Source organism: Somniosus microcephalus, chromosome 9 (assembly GCF_052327205.1).
Source record: "Somniosus microcephalus isolate GS21.2 chromosome 9, FLI_Smic_1.0, whole genome shotgun sequence".
NCBI lineage: Eukaryota > Metazoa > Chordata > Chondrichthyes > Squaliformes > Somniosidae > Somniosus > Somniosus microcephalus.
Window position 1 is genome coordinate 54,579,713 of NC_140995.1, and position 15,426 is coordinate 54,595,138.

General features: G+C 41.4%; 1 protein-coding gene across 2 annotated transcripts in view; it reads left to right on the plus strand.

Annotated features, from left to right (window-relative positions):
- smap1 (small ArfGAP 1) overlaps window positions 1-15,426 on the plus strand; it is a 313,504-nt gene that overhangs the window by 290,788 nt on the left and 7,290 nt on the right. For both annotated transcript variants that reach the window (XM_085996578.1, XM_085996577.1), the window contains one exon: window positions 1,485-1,653. In XM_085996578.1, coding sequence (XP_085852704.1) covers window positions 1,485-1,653 — 169 coding nt within the window. The remainder of the gene's footprint in view (window positions 1-1,484; window positions 1,654-15,426) is intronic.

Here is a 15,426-nt window from a genome sequence, read left to right on the forward strand (position 1 = left end):
AGCCATGTTATCCGCCTTTGATCTAGACAGCCAAGAAACCTCAGCGGAGGTATCACAAGAATCGGGGCATTGTTTGTGTGCAGTTACATGCACAGTTTTCTTGCAGTGTTTTTCATTGCAGAATTATTTATTGTGACTTTTTGTTCAGATCTTGCATGCCCCTCAGAACAACTGCTGAGCTTGATGTTTGCATCAGGCAGCTTGACGTGGAGTTGAGTAATGAATGCTGTTTTTCTTAGGCCAATGCATCCAGAAGGGCCCTACACTCTTGTCATTGTATTTGTTGTGTACTGAGGATTATGATGTTTAAAACATGATGAAAATCATTAAAAATTTAGTTTTCCTTGAAATTAGATACAATATTTATTAGTCCTGGCACTTCTGGAATTGTTTATGGGGTATTGTACCCTTGGGAATTGATATCTTGACTGATGGATCTATTGTACTGCATTCCAATCAGGGAAGAGATATTTGCACAACCCCTGATGAAACTCAGCTGATGGTTACTTAAGCTTTCAATTTCCAAATAATTGCTTTTCATAAAGTGCTCTTTGAGTGACTTGAATCCTTATCTACCATAGTAGGCTAATATGGCAAAAGTTGTCTTGATTTGTACTTATTCAAATCTCCTATCCATTTCATATGGAAGAACCATTTGTGAATTAAAAATTACTTTGATAGGATCCTAGTAAGATAGTACTGTACCTCATTCTGTCAGTCTCCTGTAGATGATGTGTATTTCTGAACCCATAGCAATAGGTTAGTTGGTTCCACAGTGAATAATCTGAATAACATTCTTGTAGCCAACTACCTGGTTATATAGACACCTTTTAAGAAAATATATTTAGAGGCTACCAAATTCCTGGTCAGTCATTTCCAATAATTTAACCATAATTTAATCTAACCACTATAAAGTCATGAGTTCCCAAATGGTCTAAATTACCATCAACTACCAGCAGTAACTCCTGTCTTGTTTTATATTAGTACATGAATTTGTGTGTTTATGACTATTTTAGAAATTTAATGGTATCCACAGAAACTGAAATATAAGCTCCTGTTTTAACAATTGGAAAAATTGCATTCAATACTGGTGTCCCCATCATCCTTACACAAAGACCATGCAGACGTAAGCTTTGTAAGCTGAACATGTATGTCTGACATAGGGTTCTCTCTATCTTACAACCTCATTACTTCTGATCTGTTTTCAAATTAGTCTTTTTGAAAATCAGAGGTCCTGCAATGGCACATTTTAGTGCAGCAAGATCCCTCAATCCCCTCCCCAAATGGGAGATTTAATTTATATGCAGATGCGTCATTTATAAAACACAGCATCAGTCTGTTGGGAAAGTGTCACAAAATGCTCAATGGGATCATGGAAAATGTGAGTATTTTTAGTTGCGTGTTCTTCTGCCTTCCTGTGGTATTCTCAATAAGGGCATTTGCCTGTGACTATGTATTCACAACTATTGACCTTCTCTTCCCAGCCCATTTCCACTCAACCAACAGGAGCAGCCTTATCTGCAGCAGCAGGAGATCTTGATCTTTTCACAGAACCAACCACAAAATCAGAAGATTCTAAGAAACCACTGTCCAAGGATTCTATCTTATCATTATATGGTACAGGAGCAATGCAACAACAGCAAGGCACTCCAGGTAAAGTACTGGCACTGTTCAGAATACAAAGCATTGAGTCTCAGTATCGGATTGTGGTGCTTTTAAGGTGCATTAGAAATGGGGAGGTTTACGTTCTGATGATTTTCAACTTGTCACATCAGTAACTTAAAGGAACATTGCTGTAATAATTTCAGTAGAGTATCCCAACCCCTTAGAAGAACTTTGCAATTATACTTTCAATATAGACTAGCCCCCTGTTCGAGGATAGGTTTTCTTATTTATAAATTTATAAGTTACACCTCAAAATAATTGGGTTCAAAGCATTTATTGTTGATGTTCAAGCATACAGTGATAACTATTATTGACAATAATTAAACAATCACTTAACAGCAACACTTGCGGCAAAACCTTGCGAGTTCACCAGGAAATTCAAAACACGTTAGTCTCGAGCTTGAAGTTTTTAAGGCTGATCAGACCTCATCGCATTCTAAATTCAAGGCTGATCAGTCCTCGTCGCATTCTAAAATATCTGTTCCAACACCCACTCTCTCATACCATTTTCCCAATCCTGCTGTGTGAGAATTCACATGTTCTATAGCATTACCTCATTCAATTAGCCTCTTCCCTTGTCCTTTATCAATAACTTTAGTTTTAACAAGTTTTTTTACACTCTACAAACTTTGTTACAGCTAAACCTTGACTGAACTGTCAATCAAATCATTAAACTGGACACAGTTAGAATAATCAATGAACAAAGGCCCCGTATAGGCAACGTTATCTCTTGTCCACATTCCTTACGCTGATGTGTCCTTGGAGGAGTTAATATCCCGAGAATATATTTCTATCCCACATGAATGTTCAAATGAAATAACTTCTCAAAATGATGGTCAAATCGTGTCTTTGCTCATTATATCCTCGGAGGACATTTAACTGCCATAAAGATGTCCTATATCTCGTGTTTCCCTGCAAAACTGAAAGATGTCTGGGGATCGAAGCAGCAGTCCTGTCTATCTTTCAAGGCTTGAGCGAACAAAGGAAGCCTGTTTGCTGCTGCTGAATTGCTTATCAGCTAAACGTTCCCTGACACACTCTGGTACAATTTTGAATTCCCAGTATCCCTCTAACAGAAACTCACTTTAAAAAGCTAAAAGTTAATGTAAAGAAATTAATATAAATATAAATCAATAGCAGTACCATCTGATTTGACCCTTTTCTTGCATCACACTCCCAAGAGTTATTCTGTAAAAACAGTTCTCTTACCCGAGAAAAGCTCTTCATATTTATAAATCACTGCCACGATCAATGAATAGGATTTCTTATAGAACTGGTTGCTGGTGGCTATTACTGTCAGTGGACAAGCTTCCTATTTGTGGAGACCCAAAATGGAGGTCCAGGTTGGTCGTGGTACAAACCTAAGTACCTAACCATAGAGGAGAAGAACGCGACTAATCTGAATGGCTTGGGACCAAGCACAGTTCACATTTAATATTTTTTAATTGGTGATTCAGATTTTTATGCATAGGATACATTGTGTTGACCCCACAGACAGTAGCAGTCACATTTATGTTAGGAGCAAGAATTACCATTGAAATTAAGTATCACCATTTAAAGTCCGCAGTAGGAACTGGGAAATTGAACATTGATTTTTTTTGTCAACCTCTGGGTTTGTTTGAAAGTCGCCATGCTGATAATTCAGTATGTCTTTAAATTTTTAATGTTTGAATAGTAATATACTTGACACTTCAACAATTTCAAAAATGCATATTGGATTTTCACTCAACTTGATAAGGGACTTTCTTTTGGATGATTGGTTCTTTATGACAGTAGGAGAGCTGGACAATCGTAGAATCTACCATAGAGTGCCTGAGCACCGACTCGCTACCTGAAGTTTGAGACTCGGTTGTTGCTCATCTTTGCAATATAATCCATTCTTATACTTGAAACGAGGAGGGGATTGGCCACTAAAAGTTTTGCCAACAAAAAGCTGACTGGCATTTTGAGGTTGAAAGTTGTACAATTTAAATAATTAATTACTTCTCGAAGCAGTGCACCATCAGGAATTGAAATATTTTGTGTGGGTTTCCAGCTCGGGATGTTTCACGCAGTTCACAATAACAGTTTCAATTTGTAATTAGTGAGAATGTGTCTCAAATCACTTGAGACTTTGGCGCTCTTGTGTCTCATGGTCAGGTCTGTATAATGTATACGTGTCTGATCAGCACCATGTTCTTTGTGTTTCCAATCATTCAAAGCTCTTTGTGCTGCACATTATAAACATGGTCTGAATTTGACACGTGTTCAAGCCAGCTAGGACAATTCAAACTGGTCTTGTGTGGGTTCAGTAGTAATTGGAGTTCTTAGACATGTATTTTCTCCTGATGAATAGCTTGACCAGACCATAACTCTACTCTAGAATGAACAACCACTCCTGAAGGGGCCCTGTGTAATCATGCATAATTTCATAGATATCAGTGTGAACACTGCTGCCTAAACCACACTATTAATATGCAGATTAAGTCTCAAGTTTGTGTCATTTCATTTACTGCTCAAACTAAGCTGCAGTGCTCGCTAAATGTCCTTTGTAGCCAAATGGTAAAAAATGTGCTGACATTAATTATAGTAATTAAGTTTATTCCAGATATTGGGAAATGACAGGAAATTAATTTTGAATATAAAAGAAAAGGGCACTTTGTTCTGGAAATGAAATGTTTCTCAAGTGTAACACAAAAATTGAGACCTAATAATGTACACTGTCTGCATGTAGAAGTCAAATTACAGTTCTTTTAGAAGCAAGAAAAATGAAATCACCCACAACCAAGCAGTCATACATCTGCAGAATTTATGTAGAAAACTTAGTCTGTATGCATGTTGGTAAAGATCAAAAGTGAGAATGGAAAACTGCAGGTGTAATGTGTTTGCCAAGCACTATTACCTCCAAGATAAATACAGTAAACCAAAAATTGGTAACTTCCAGGCTTTGGAAAAAAATATTTGCACAATGCAAAAGGATTAGATTAGTCTCACTGATGGGACACTTACATGCACAGAGATAAATGTCTAAACCAGAGAATAGCCAGCATGTTGCTCTGCAAGGGAGGAAGAATGAATCATGTCATGAGCACCTTAGGCATGATAGAATTGTGTAGGTCATCCCAAGCAGTAAAGTAATCTGCAACTTTCACATTTCTCTCTGGGGTGTTGTCTAGTCCCTTTTTGATATTTATATTTTATTAAAACCGCGAAGGTTTTCTTTACCTCAGGTTTTCATTTATTTTTAATATTTAATGAAAGCTTTTCGTATGATTAATACATTCTTAACAACATGCGACAGTTTAAAACACACAAGAAAATCTTACTTTAACAGTACATTTGGTTCACCAAGTTTTGTTGTATATTACAGTTCCCGAACTGGAGGTTAAAAAGAACCTTGAGAACTTTAACTAAAGCTAAAGGTATAGTAATACACTAAATATTAGTTGCCAAGGTAACACACGTGAGATCAGTTTTATTATTCCAAGCAGCGAAATCTAAACTAAAGCTCTTGGCAAAAATGGGTCTCCATATTTATTGTATCTTGAGTAAAATTGTAAGCATGAGTTGTAAAAAGGCTCATCCTGTGGTGCAGGGGGAGGGACATCGGGCATTTATTTTATAATAGTATTACGAGTGCATTTGGAGATGTTGCTGAATAGTTTCATGGCAGTACTTGCAAAAGGTGTAAGATGCATTTCAGTGCTTGCTTAATTTAACCACCTCCAGTATTCTTCAGTAAACTATATTTCTCGCCTGTGAAAATTGTTTTAATAAGGAAAAAAAAAAAACAGTTCCAGAGACTTGGCCAAAATGGGCAGCACTGTTTCCGTACACTAGAAAAGGTAAACAACACTGACGTGCCAAAGTCTCCCCTTCAAAGGCTGAGCAGTTGAACATAGAGCATTTATGGTACTGAGTCATGTAGACCAGGAAGAAAGATGCCAAGTTCAATTCCTGGTTTAAGATCATCTCAGCTGGTGCAAGACTGAGTGCTGCAGTTGGCATTAGTACCTCTTGGCTATGGAGTGGGGTGGGGGGGGGGAGGTTAGTCAGAATCCTGGCCTAATTGCCTTTCCAGTAACACTGCTGGAAGCGCATGCGTGAACATTCACGAGGATAAGATGGAGCTCGGCTTTGATTGAGTAGCCCACCAACACTCAGTGAACTGATTATTGTGAAGCATGGCAACTTGGGCAAGGTAATGGACGCCTACCACCACCACCCATGAAAATCTACTTTAGGAAACGAGGAATAAATTCGAGGTTGGGGTGAGAGAATTTTTTTTAAATTCATTCATGGGATGTGGACGTCGCTGGCAAGGCCACCATTTATTCCCCATCCCTAATTGCCCGCGAGAAGGTGGTGGTGAGCTACCTGGTTCCTGAATCGAGAGAACTTTGGTAGATTATAATTGAGGCATCTGCAATGTGCTCACCTACTTCCTTTAAATCCCTGGGATGAAAACCATCTGTTCCTGGGAATTTGTCACTCTTTAGTGCCATTATTTTCTTCATTACTGTTATTTTGTTTACATTAATTTTGTTGAGTCCCTGTCCCTGATTCAGTATTAGTTTCCTTGGGATTTCCGGCATGCTATCCTCTTCCTCTACTGTAAATACTGACGCAAAGTAATTATTCAACATGTCCGCCATTTCCTTCTTCGCTCATGTGGAGCATAAACACCGACACAGACCAGTTGGGCCAAATGGCCTGTTTCTGTGCTGTACATTCTATTTAAATTCTTGAACTGCTGCAGTCAGTGTGGTGAAAGTGCTCCAACAGTGCTGTTAGCTTGGAGATAAAAAAAAATTTAAATGCCTATCTTACTAGATTCCATACAAACCTGAGAAGTAACTTGGTTTCCAAGATGTGAAATGCTTATTATGTAAATGAGCCTGTTATTCTAGCTGTTTCCCTTTTTTATGTGACCATTCTGGAGTTCAGATACAGACTGGTAATCATAGAATAGTACAGCGAAGGAGGTTACTTGACCCATCGAGTCTGTGCTGGCTCTTTCGAAGAGCAATCCAGTTAGTTCCATTTCCCTGCTCTTTCCCCATATCCCTGCAATTTTTCTCAAGTATTTATCCAATTCTGTTTTGAAGGCTACTATTGAATCTGAATCCACCACCCTATCAGGCAGTGCATTCCAAATCCTAACCACTCGTGTAAAAAACAAAAGTTTTTCCTCATGTCGCCTCTGGTTCTTTTGCCAATCACCTTAAATCTGTGCCCTCTGGTTATCAACCTTTCAGCCATTGAAAACAGTTTCTCTTCATTTATCTAAACCCTTCATGATTTTAAACACCTCTATCAATTATCCTCTTGGCCTTCTCTGCTCCAAGGAGAACAATCCCAGCTCCTCCAGTCTATCCACGTAATTGTAATTCCTCATCCCTGGAGCTATTCTAGTAAATCTCTTCCATACCCTCTCCAAAGCCTTCATGTCCTTCCTAAAGTGCGGTGCCCAGAATTGGACACAATACTCCAGCTGGGGCCAGACTAGTTTTTTATAGGTTTAGCATAACTTCCTGGCTTTTGTACTCTATGCCTCTATTTATAAAACCCAGGATCCCATATTCTTTAATAACTGCTTTCCTGCCACCTTCAAAGATTTGTGCACAAACACCCCCAAGTGTCTCTGTTCTTGCATTTATAATTGTACCATTTAGCATGTATAGTCTCTCCTCATTCTTCCTATCACGGTTAATCGTGTAACCAACTCTGATGGTTATGCTATTCATTCCTCAACGATTTTGAGCTTGGATCAGGCAAATGTGAAGAAATATGTGCAGCTTGGTAGAGCAATGCTGAACTTGGCTTTGGAGCTCAGATACACCATCTGTCTGTGTGTTACACTGACAATTGCTCTACTTATCTATATTTTGCAATGAAAATCGCATCTTAACCAGTAATCATTTTGATTGACACCTCAAGTAGTCAATCAGGATTTAGAAGAATTTGAAGGTATTTATTTGGAGAGTCGAGAGGGCAGGATTTAGTACAAAATAACCCCACTGCAGTGAGATGTTTTGGTATTTGTGAGTAGACATGTTAAAGGTGGAAAAGAAAATGTAGGATCAAATGTCGTCTTGACTTGACCTGGACATTATCTGCTAGTTGTTCCTTCAGATGAAAATAGTGGTTGAAGGGAACTGTAACTGACCCCTCTGACACCTCACAACCCAACTCCTGATCCACCCCGACTACCTGACCCTTGCCCCCTCCTGACCTCGGACATCTCCTGATCTGTTCCTGTGCTTGAAACTTCAGGTTACCAAATTGTAGGTACAGTATCTGGAAAGAAAGCGGGAGATTGAAACACCTAGTTTTCAATAATAGAATAATTTTCACCAGAGTTAGTGCCAGATGGTTGCAGTTATCAGCTCAGAGTTGCTTAAATATCAACAGTACAGACTGAAATAGGTTGTATTGCTACAAAAAGACAGTTTGTGAATATCATTGCATTGAGAACATAGTGTATGCTAAATATTGGCTTTAGCTATTGCCAATTTAATCCACCTAAAAATGGACACCTTCCCAAAATATGTTGGATTTCCTGCCAGTGTACATTTGAGCAGCTTTCACTGCTGCATTCTAAATTTTTTTAATGATTATACTTACTGAGGTTAATTAGTGTCGTGCTGCATCACGTTGTCTGAGATGCAATTAATTTTTAGAAATACAGCTTAATTTAGCAGTGGTTGGGATGGGGCTCTAGAATATGATGCGATTGTTGAGATAACCAATCAGAAATGGCCTTGTCTTCAGTAGGATTTTAAACTCTAAGCGCTGCAATAAACTAGGATCGGGAAGCTGATGCTTCACTCCAAAATGATCGGATAGCTTCCATTTGTGATACCTGCCGCAACAATGTTCGTATAAAACCAGTTTATAATTTTACCCCAAATAAGCAGAGCAACTGCTTGACTGAATAAGTCAAATTGGGCTGTTGTTGCCTGGGATTCTGGGATCATTAACTGGTATTTTAGGGGTAATTTCCTGCAATTCTGTTCATTTTTCTGTGCAAACTGCAAACTTGTGGCCATGCAAATTGTACGAGCTAATAGAAATCGTTGCCGGCAATGTACCTTTCTGTGGTTGCATTGGCTCTTTTTCATACTTTATTTAGACACGCAAATCTGTTTCCTTTGGGGGGGGGGGGGGCGGAGTGCTGGTCCCAACACTTCTCACATTAAGATCTGCAGGGCACTTTAAGCTGGGTGAAGTTATTGTAAGTATGTGTTGAAAAAGGATTTAATTCACAATGTATCTTGCATAGAATTATCTATAATGTACAACACAGAAACTGTCCATTCAGCCCAACCAGTCCATGCTGGTGTTTATGCTCCACACAAGCCTCCTCCCACCCCTTGTCATCTAACCTTATCAGCATAACCTTCTATTCCTTTCTCCCGTATGTACTTATCTAGCTTCCCCTTAAATGCATCTATGCTGTTCACCTCAACTGCTCCATGTGGTACAGGTAGACTACCCTTTATCCGAACTTCCGAAAACTAAAAACCGAAGGTTTTTTCGGTCAGCGTAAGTCGTGCGCACGACATGACCAGAGTGGCGCACGACTTACAGGCCTAGCCGGATAAGGGATAGTGTAGCATTTTTCCGCACTTCTGAAAACCGAAATCGCTCAGCGTAAGTCGTGCGCACGACCCCGACCCCCACCCCCGACCCCCCCGCCGAACCCGACCCCGCCCCATTTCGGATAAGATATAGTGTACCAGCCTTTATCCGCACTCCCGAAAACCGAATTAATCTGAAAACCGAAGTGTTTTCGCTCAGCGTAAGTCGTGCGCACACCGCCGACCCCCACCCTTGCCGACCCCCTCCGACCACGACCCCCCACCGACCCCCACCCCGACCCCCCCGATAGTGTATCCTTTATCCGCACTCCCGCAAACCGAATTACTCTGAAAACCGAAGTGTTTTCGCTCACCTTCAGAAATCCGAAATTTTCCGAAAACCGAAACACGGCTGGTCCCGAGGTTTTCGGGTAAAGGATAGTCTACCTGTAGCAAGTTCCACATTCTAACCACTCTCTGGATAAAAAAGGTTCTCTTGAATTTATTAGTGACTATCTCATATTTATGGCCCCTAGTTTTGGTCTCCCCCACAAGCAGAAACATTTTTTCTGCACCTACCCTATCAAATCCTTTCATAATCTTTATCTTTACCTCTATCAGGTCACTCTACCTAATTCCCAGTGGAAGGAACTAGGCAATTACTTTATTTTTATAATCTTTAGAATATTTGTCAACCTTCCAGAATAAATTTATTTTTGGTATAAAAGGCAGAATTACAGTTGATTCAAAATGCTGCAAAATAACCTATCTGGGCAACAATTCTCCCTCATTTATCAACTTGCTACTGGATAGAACATTGGATTCCACTACATCTCGAGTCACTTCAAAAGACTGGACACTTTCCAAACCGGGTAAACGTGTAAAATTGGTTTATTTACATAGACAAGCAGTACAAGTGCAATACTGAACCGTTCAATACAGAACTAAAAGTCTGAAAATGGTTCACAAGGAGTTAAACAAACCAGTCAGGCAAGACCCTTTGAATTCTATTGATATCATTTGAGTTGGAATACCTCCCAGGAAGAAAATAAGTTATCTTATTCCTCAGCAAAAGTAGAATATCTTGGTACGAATTATGTAAGCATAAACTAACTGAGTTTAATTCATCCTCGTGCAACACGGCAAGATAAACTGAATTGCTGATATGCTAGATATGCTGGGTTTTTATATATTCATAATTTCTTTGTAGAACAGGCTCTGGTTTCAAGAGTCAATGGAGCAATGCACAAATATTTACAAGATATAAGCACAGATGTGAATTAGCCAGTGGGATGGCTGATTTTTCCATTGGGCCCTGCTCCTAGGTGCTGAGCAGGTATAGTGTACCAAAGTGCACCCTGTCTACAGTGACCTGAACCAGCTTGTGTTTGTAGATTCTGGTCATTTTAAATGGCTCAGACGCTCCCAATGGTGCAGGGCGTACTGCCTGGACGTGGCGGAGGAAAGTCCAGCAGGGCTGTCATGGGGGCCTTCTGGCTGCTGTACAAAAACAGCAACAGGACGACCTCCAGCTCCACTCTCTGGCCCAGTGGTTCGTAGGGTCCCGTGTATTTGCTGCCTGCCCTTCTCCATTCCTCAGACTGGGAGAGGCCGGGTATGCAGCCTATGGCCCACTCCTAGAAATACGAACATAGAAAATTGATGGGGAGGAAAAGACCAACTGGTCCATCAAGCCTGGTCATCTCCATGATGGCCAGAACATCATGACTAAACACTCCCCATATACATGAACCGGTGCTGTACATAATCTGGGTCCAGCCCCCACCCCCACACTAGTGGTACTGAACCCTTATGACGGTAGCTCTATAGACTATGGGTTGGCCCGAGTTGGGAAGAGAAGGTAAACGAGGTCCACGGTGGGAGAGTGTGGTGTGTGCGGAACAAACTGTGTCCTCATTAGGTGAGGCTTCTGTACGGTGAACGGTGTTGTCACTGGAAGCAGAGGGAAGTAGCACAGTGTCGATTTGTGAGGGGGGTGGTTCAGTGAGAACTGTTCAGTGTGTTGAGCTATGCAGACTGACAGTTTTGCAAAGGACATATATAGACCAGAGTTATACTGAGATGCTGCCGTGTGCTTTGAGGAAGTAGCAATATTTATCAAAAATAATTTTAGCGGGCTGTGACCAGTGGTATTCCCCAGCGATCTGTTCTGGAGCCTCAGCTTTTCAGCATATTTATCAATGATTGGGATGAAGGAATAGAGAGTTGTATATTCAGTTTTGCAGATGATACTAAGTTAGGAGGCACAGTAAGTTGTATTGATGGGAGCAGGAAGTTATAAAGGGGTGCAGACAGATTAAGTGAGTGGGCAAAACTATGGCAAATGGAGGTCAATGTAGGGAATGTGAGGTAATCCACTTTGGATCCAAGAAAGACAAATTGGAATATTTTCTTAATGGGTAGAGCTGTGGAGGAGCAAAGGGGTTTGGGTGTTCATGTACACAAATCACTGAATGCTAGTGGACAAAAAGTAATCAAAACGCTAATGGAATTTAGGCCTTTATCTCAAGGGGGCTGGAATACAAAAGGGTGGAAGTTATGTTAGTTATATAAAGCTCTGGTCAGACCCCATCTGGAGTATTGTGTTCAGTTCTGGGCCCCGCACCTCAGCAAGGATATATTGGCCTTGGAGAGGGTGCAGTGCAGATTCACCAGAATGATACAAGGGGTTAAATTATGAGGGCAAGTTGCTCACACTTTCCCTTGAATTGAAGAAGTTGAGAGATCATAAAATGATACAGCACAGAAGGCCATTTTGGCCCATTGAAGTGTTTAACATGAGGAATTGTATTTTGCTTTGATAGGGTAGCGGGAAAGAAACTATTTCCTCTGGTGGGAGGAATCTAGAACAAGGAGGCATAACCTTAAAATTACAGCTAGGCTGTTCAGGAGTGAAATTGGGAATCACTTTTTCCATACAAGGGTAGTGGAAATCTGGAACACTGCCCCCTGCCCCCCACAAGAAAGGATGTGGATCCTGGGTGGGGTGGTGGGGGGGGGTCATTTGAAATTTAAGACTGAGATTTTTGTTAGGTATGGGTATCGAGGGATATGGAACAAAGGCGGGTAAATGGAATTGAGGTATAGATCAGCCATGATCTGATTGAATTGCAGAACAGCTTCAAGGGGCTGAATGGCCTATCTGTCTATGAATTGTTTGTTTGATTTTTCTGTGATTGAGAATGTATAACTTTTTTCAGTGGACGAAAGACTGAGGGGGGGGGTGGCAGGAATCGATTTTTTAATGCTGAAAGGAATGGTTCACATGTGAACAGGCTGTTTAATTTGGGCTGTGAACAACATATTGAGGGACAAAGGTTCAAAAGTCACCAGCTCAGACAAGACGAGAAATGTCCAAGATTTCTCCCCAACATACACGCTGCAGTGGAATATGGAATAGTCTCGACAAAATATTGAGACTGAGTCAAATTACCTTGTTCAAAAAGGAGCTGCATAGATAGCTGATTGGGACTGGAAGTTACAGGAGCCGGTATAGAGTGAGATGGCCAGATACCCCACAGGACACAATTGTTCTGACATTGTTGCATCAAACACTCCCAGGGCAGGTACAGCACAGGTTAGATACAGAGTAAAGCTTACTCTACATTGTCTCATTAATGTTCCAGAGGCCCAACCCAAGAGTAGCCCCTCTTATTGCACGAGTGCAACATTTTCCCATTTCCAACAGATGTGGCCTCCGAGTGAGATCTGCTATTAGTGGGTAGCTGATGTCTTGCGGTTAAAACGTCACAAAATGCTCCTTTGGAGATCCCATGCAAGATCACATTACTCTCATCCGGGTGATGTTTTTTCCCGGTCTTTCTTACCTGTGGTGCACTCTCTCTCTGGCGTGTGGGTGCCAACTGACCTCTTACACGTTTCCCACGTGTCCACTTTTCAAGTGAGCCCAGTGCTGGTGGGTATTCAACTGTGGGTTGTACCCCAGCCAATCCTGATTCTATCTTGCTGATGTGCACACTATTAAGATAGCGATCAGGAGCAGGAGCCCTGGCTTCCCCCCCCCCCCCCTTCCTTCCCCTGTTGGGGGAGGAGCAAGAGCCTTTTTTTATACAAAAGTGAGATAAGGAAGGATTGGAGGCTCCTACTTCCGGCGCTCCGGAAGAGGACTGGGTGGGATTAATTTCTTGAGTGTTAGGTTCTGGAAGAGCGGCTGCAGAAACATCCCAGTAGTCCCAAAAACACACATGACAACGAAAATCCACAGGAAGAGGTGGTCAATCACCATAGCAACATATTTCCAGTCCTCAACCACCTGGAAGAACAGGAAAAAAAGAACTTGCATTTATATAGTGCCTTTCACTGCCTCAGGGCGTCCCAAAGCGCTTTATAGCCAATGAAGTACTTTTTTTGAAGTGTATTCACTGTGTTGTAATGTAGGGATTGTGACAGCCAATTTGCGCACAGCAAGATCCCACAAATAGCAATGTGATACTGGCCAGATAATCTGATGGTTGAGGGATAAATATTGGTCCAGGACACCGGGGAGAAACTCCCCTGCTCTTCGAAATGGAGAAATCTTTCACATTAGCCTGAGAGGGCAGACAGGACTCGGTTTAACGTCTCATCCGAAAGATGGCACCTCTGACAGTACAGCACTCCCTATGTGCTGTATTGGAGTGTCGGCCTAGATTTTGTCCTCAAGCCTCTGGACAGGGGCTCGAACCCACGACCTTCCAACCAAGTTCATCTCAAAGTTGTTTCTTATAGCCTGAAGCCTTAAGTGTATGATCGTTCATGTTGCTTTTATCCAAATCATCAGTGTTCTGAGTTGTAATTTGCAGATGATAATTCTGAAGTTCCAGCATTCTGCTTTCTACTACGATTACCGGGGGATGGACCTCTTATAGCAGACCCTTATTCTAAGCTGTTTCTTGTTGGTGAGAACAGGCTTGCCCTGATGCTGCTCGTTATAATTGCACAACTCTGGACTAAATTTGCAAATGAGTTTCCTCTGATTTGTCTGGTTGCATATCTCATTTTATCCTGATATATGGACTCAAAGAAAGGTGAATACCCTGCCTGGCGTTGGGTAATTCACCTTGTTCATATTATGAGGGCGTAATCGAGCACTAAAATTTGGTCCACTTGTGCAGAATAGATGTTTTTTATTTTCATAGAATCATAGAAATTTACGGCACAGAAGGAGGCCATTCGGCTCATCATCTCTGCACCGATCGAAAAAGAGCTATCCAGCCTAATCCCACTTTCCAGCTCTTGGTCCATAGCCTTGCAGTTTGCAGCACCTCGACTGCATATCCAAGTACTTTTTAATTGTGATGGGAGTTTCTGCCTCTACCACCCTTTCAGGCAGTGAGTTTCAGATCCCCACCATCCTCTAATCCTTCTAATTACTTTAAATCTATGCCCCCTGGTTATTGACCTCTCTGCTAAGGGAAATAGTTCCTTCCTATCCACTCTATCTAGGCCCCTCATAATTTTATACACCTCAATCAAGTCTCCCCTCAGCCTCCTCTATTCCAAAGAAAACAACCCCAGCCTCTATCCAATCTTTCCTTACAGCTAAAATTCTCCAGTCCTGGCAACATCCTCGTAAATCTCCTCTACCCTCTCTAGTGCAATCACATCTTTCCTGTAATGTGGTGACCAGAACTGGACACAGTACTCTATCTGTGGCCTAACTAGTGTTTCATACAGTTCTGGCTATGTTTTCAGGATGTGGACAGTACTGGAATGGCCACATTTATTGCCCATCCCTAGCTGCCCTGTGAAGGTGATGGGGCTTCTCCTCGTCCCACCACAGTTCTTGTGCTGATGGAATCCCACTTAATGTCATTGTGGGATTTCCAGGATTCTGACCCACTGAAGGAATGGCGATATATGTCCAAGTTAGAATAGTATGTGACTTGCAGGGGAACTTCAGGCTGATGATCTTCCCACAACATTCCTGCTCTTGTCCTCCTTGGTGGTAGAGGTCACATGGGAGGTAGGCACTGTCAAAGTAACATTTGTTAATTGCAGTGCACACTGCAGCTACGGTGTGCCGGAGTTGGAGGGCATGTAAATCGAGCTTGCCCAGTCTCTCATATGTAATTTATTTGTTATGCTTTTGTAGCCTACTTTAGTTGCTGTTTTTTTTTGTTTTTTTTTTTAAAAGAGTGGTCTATTTTGTTGTGCACCAATGTGACTATATTATCAC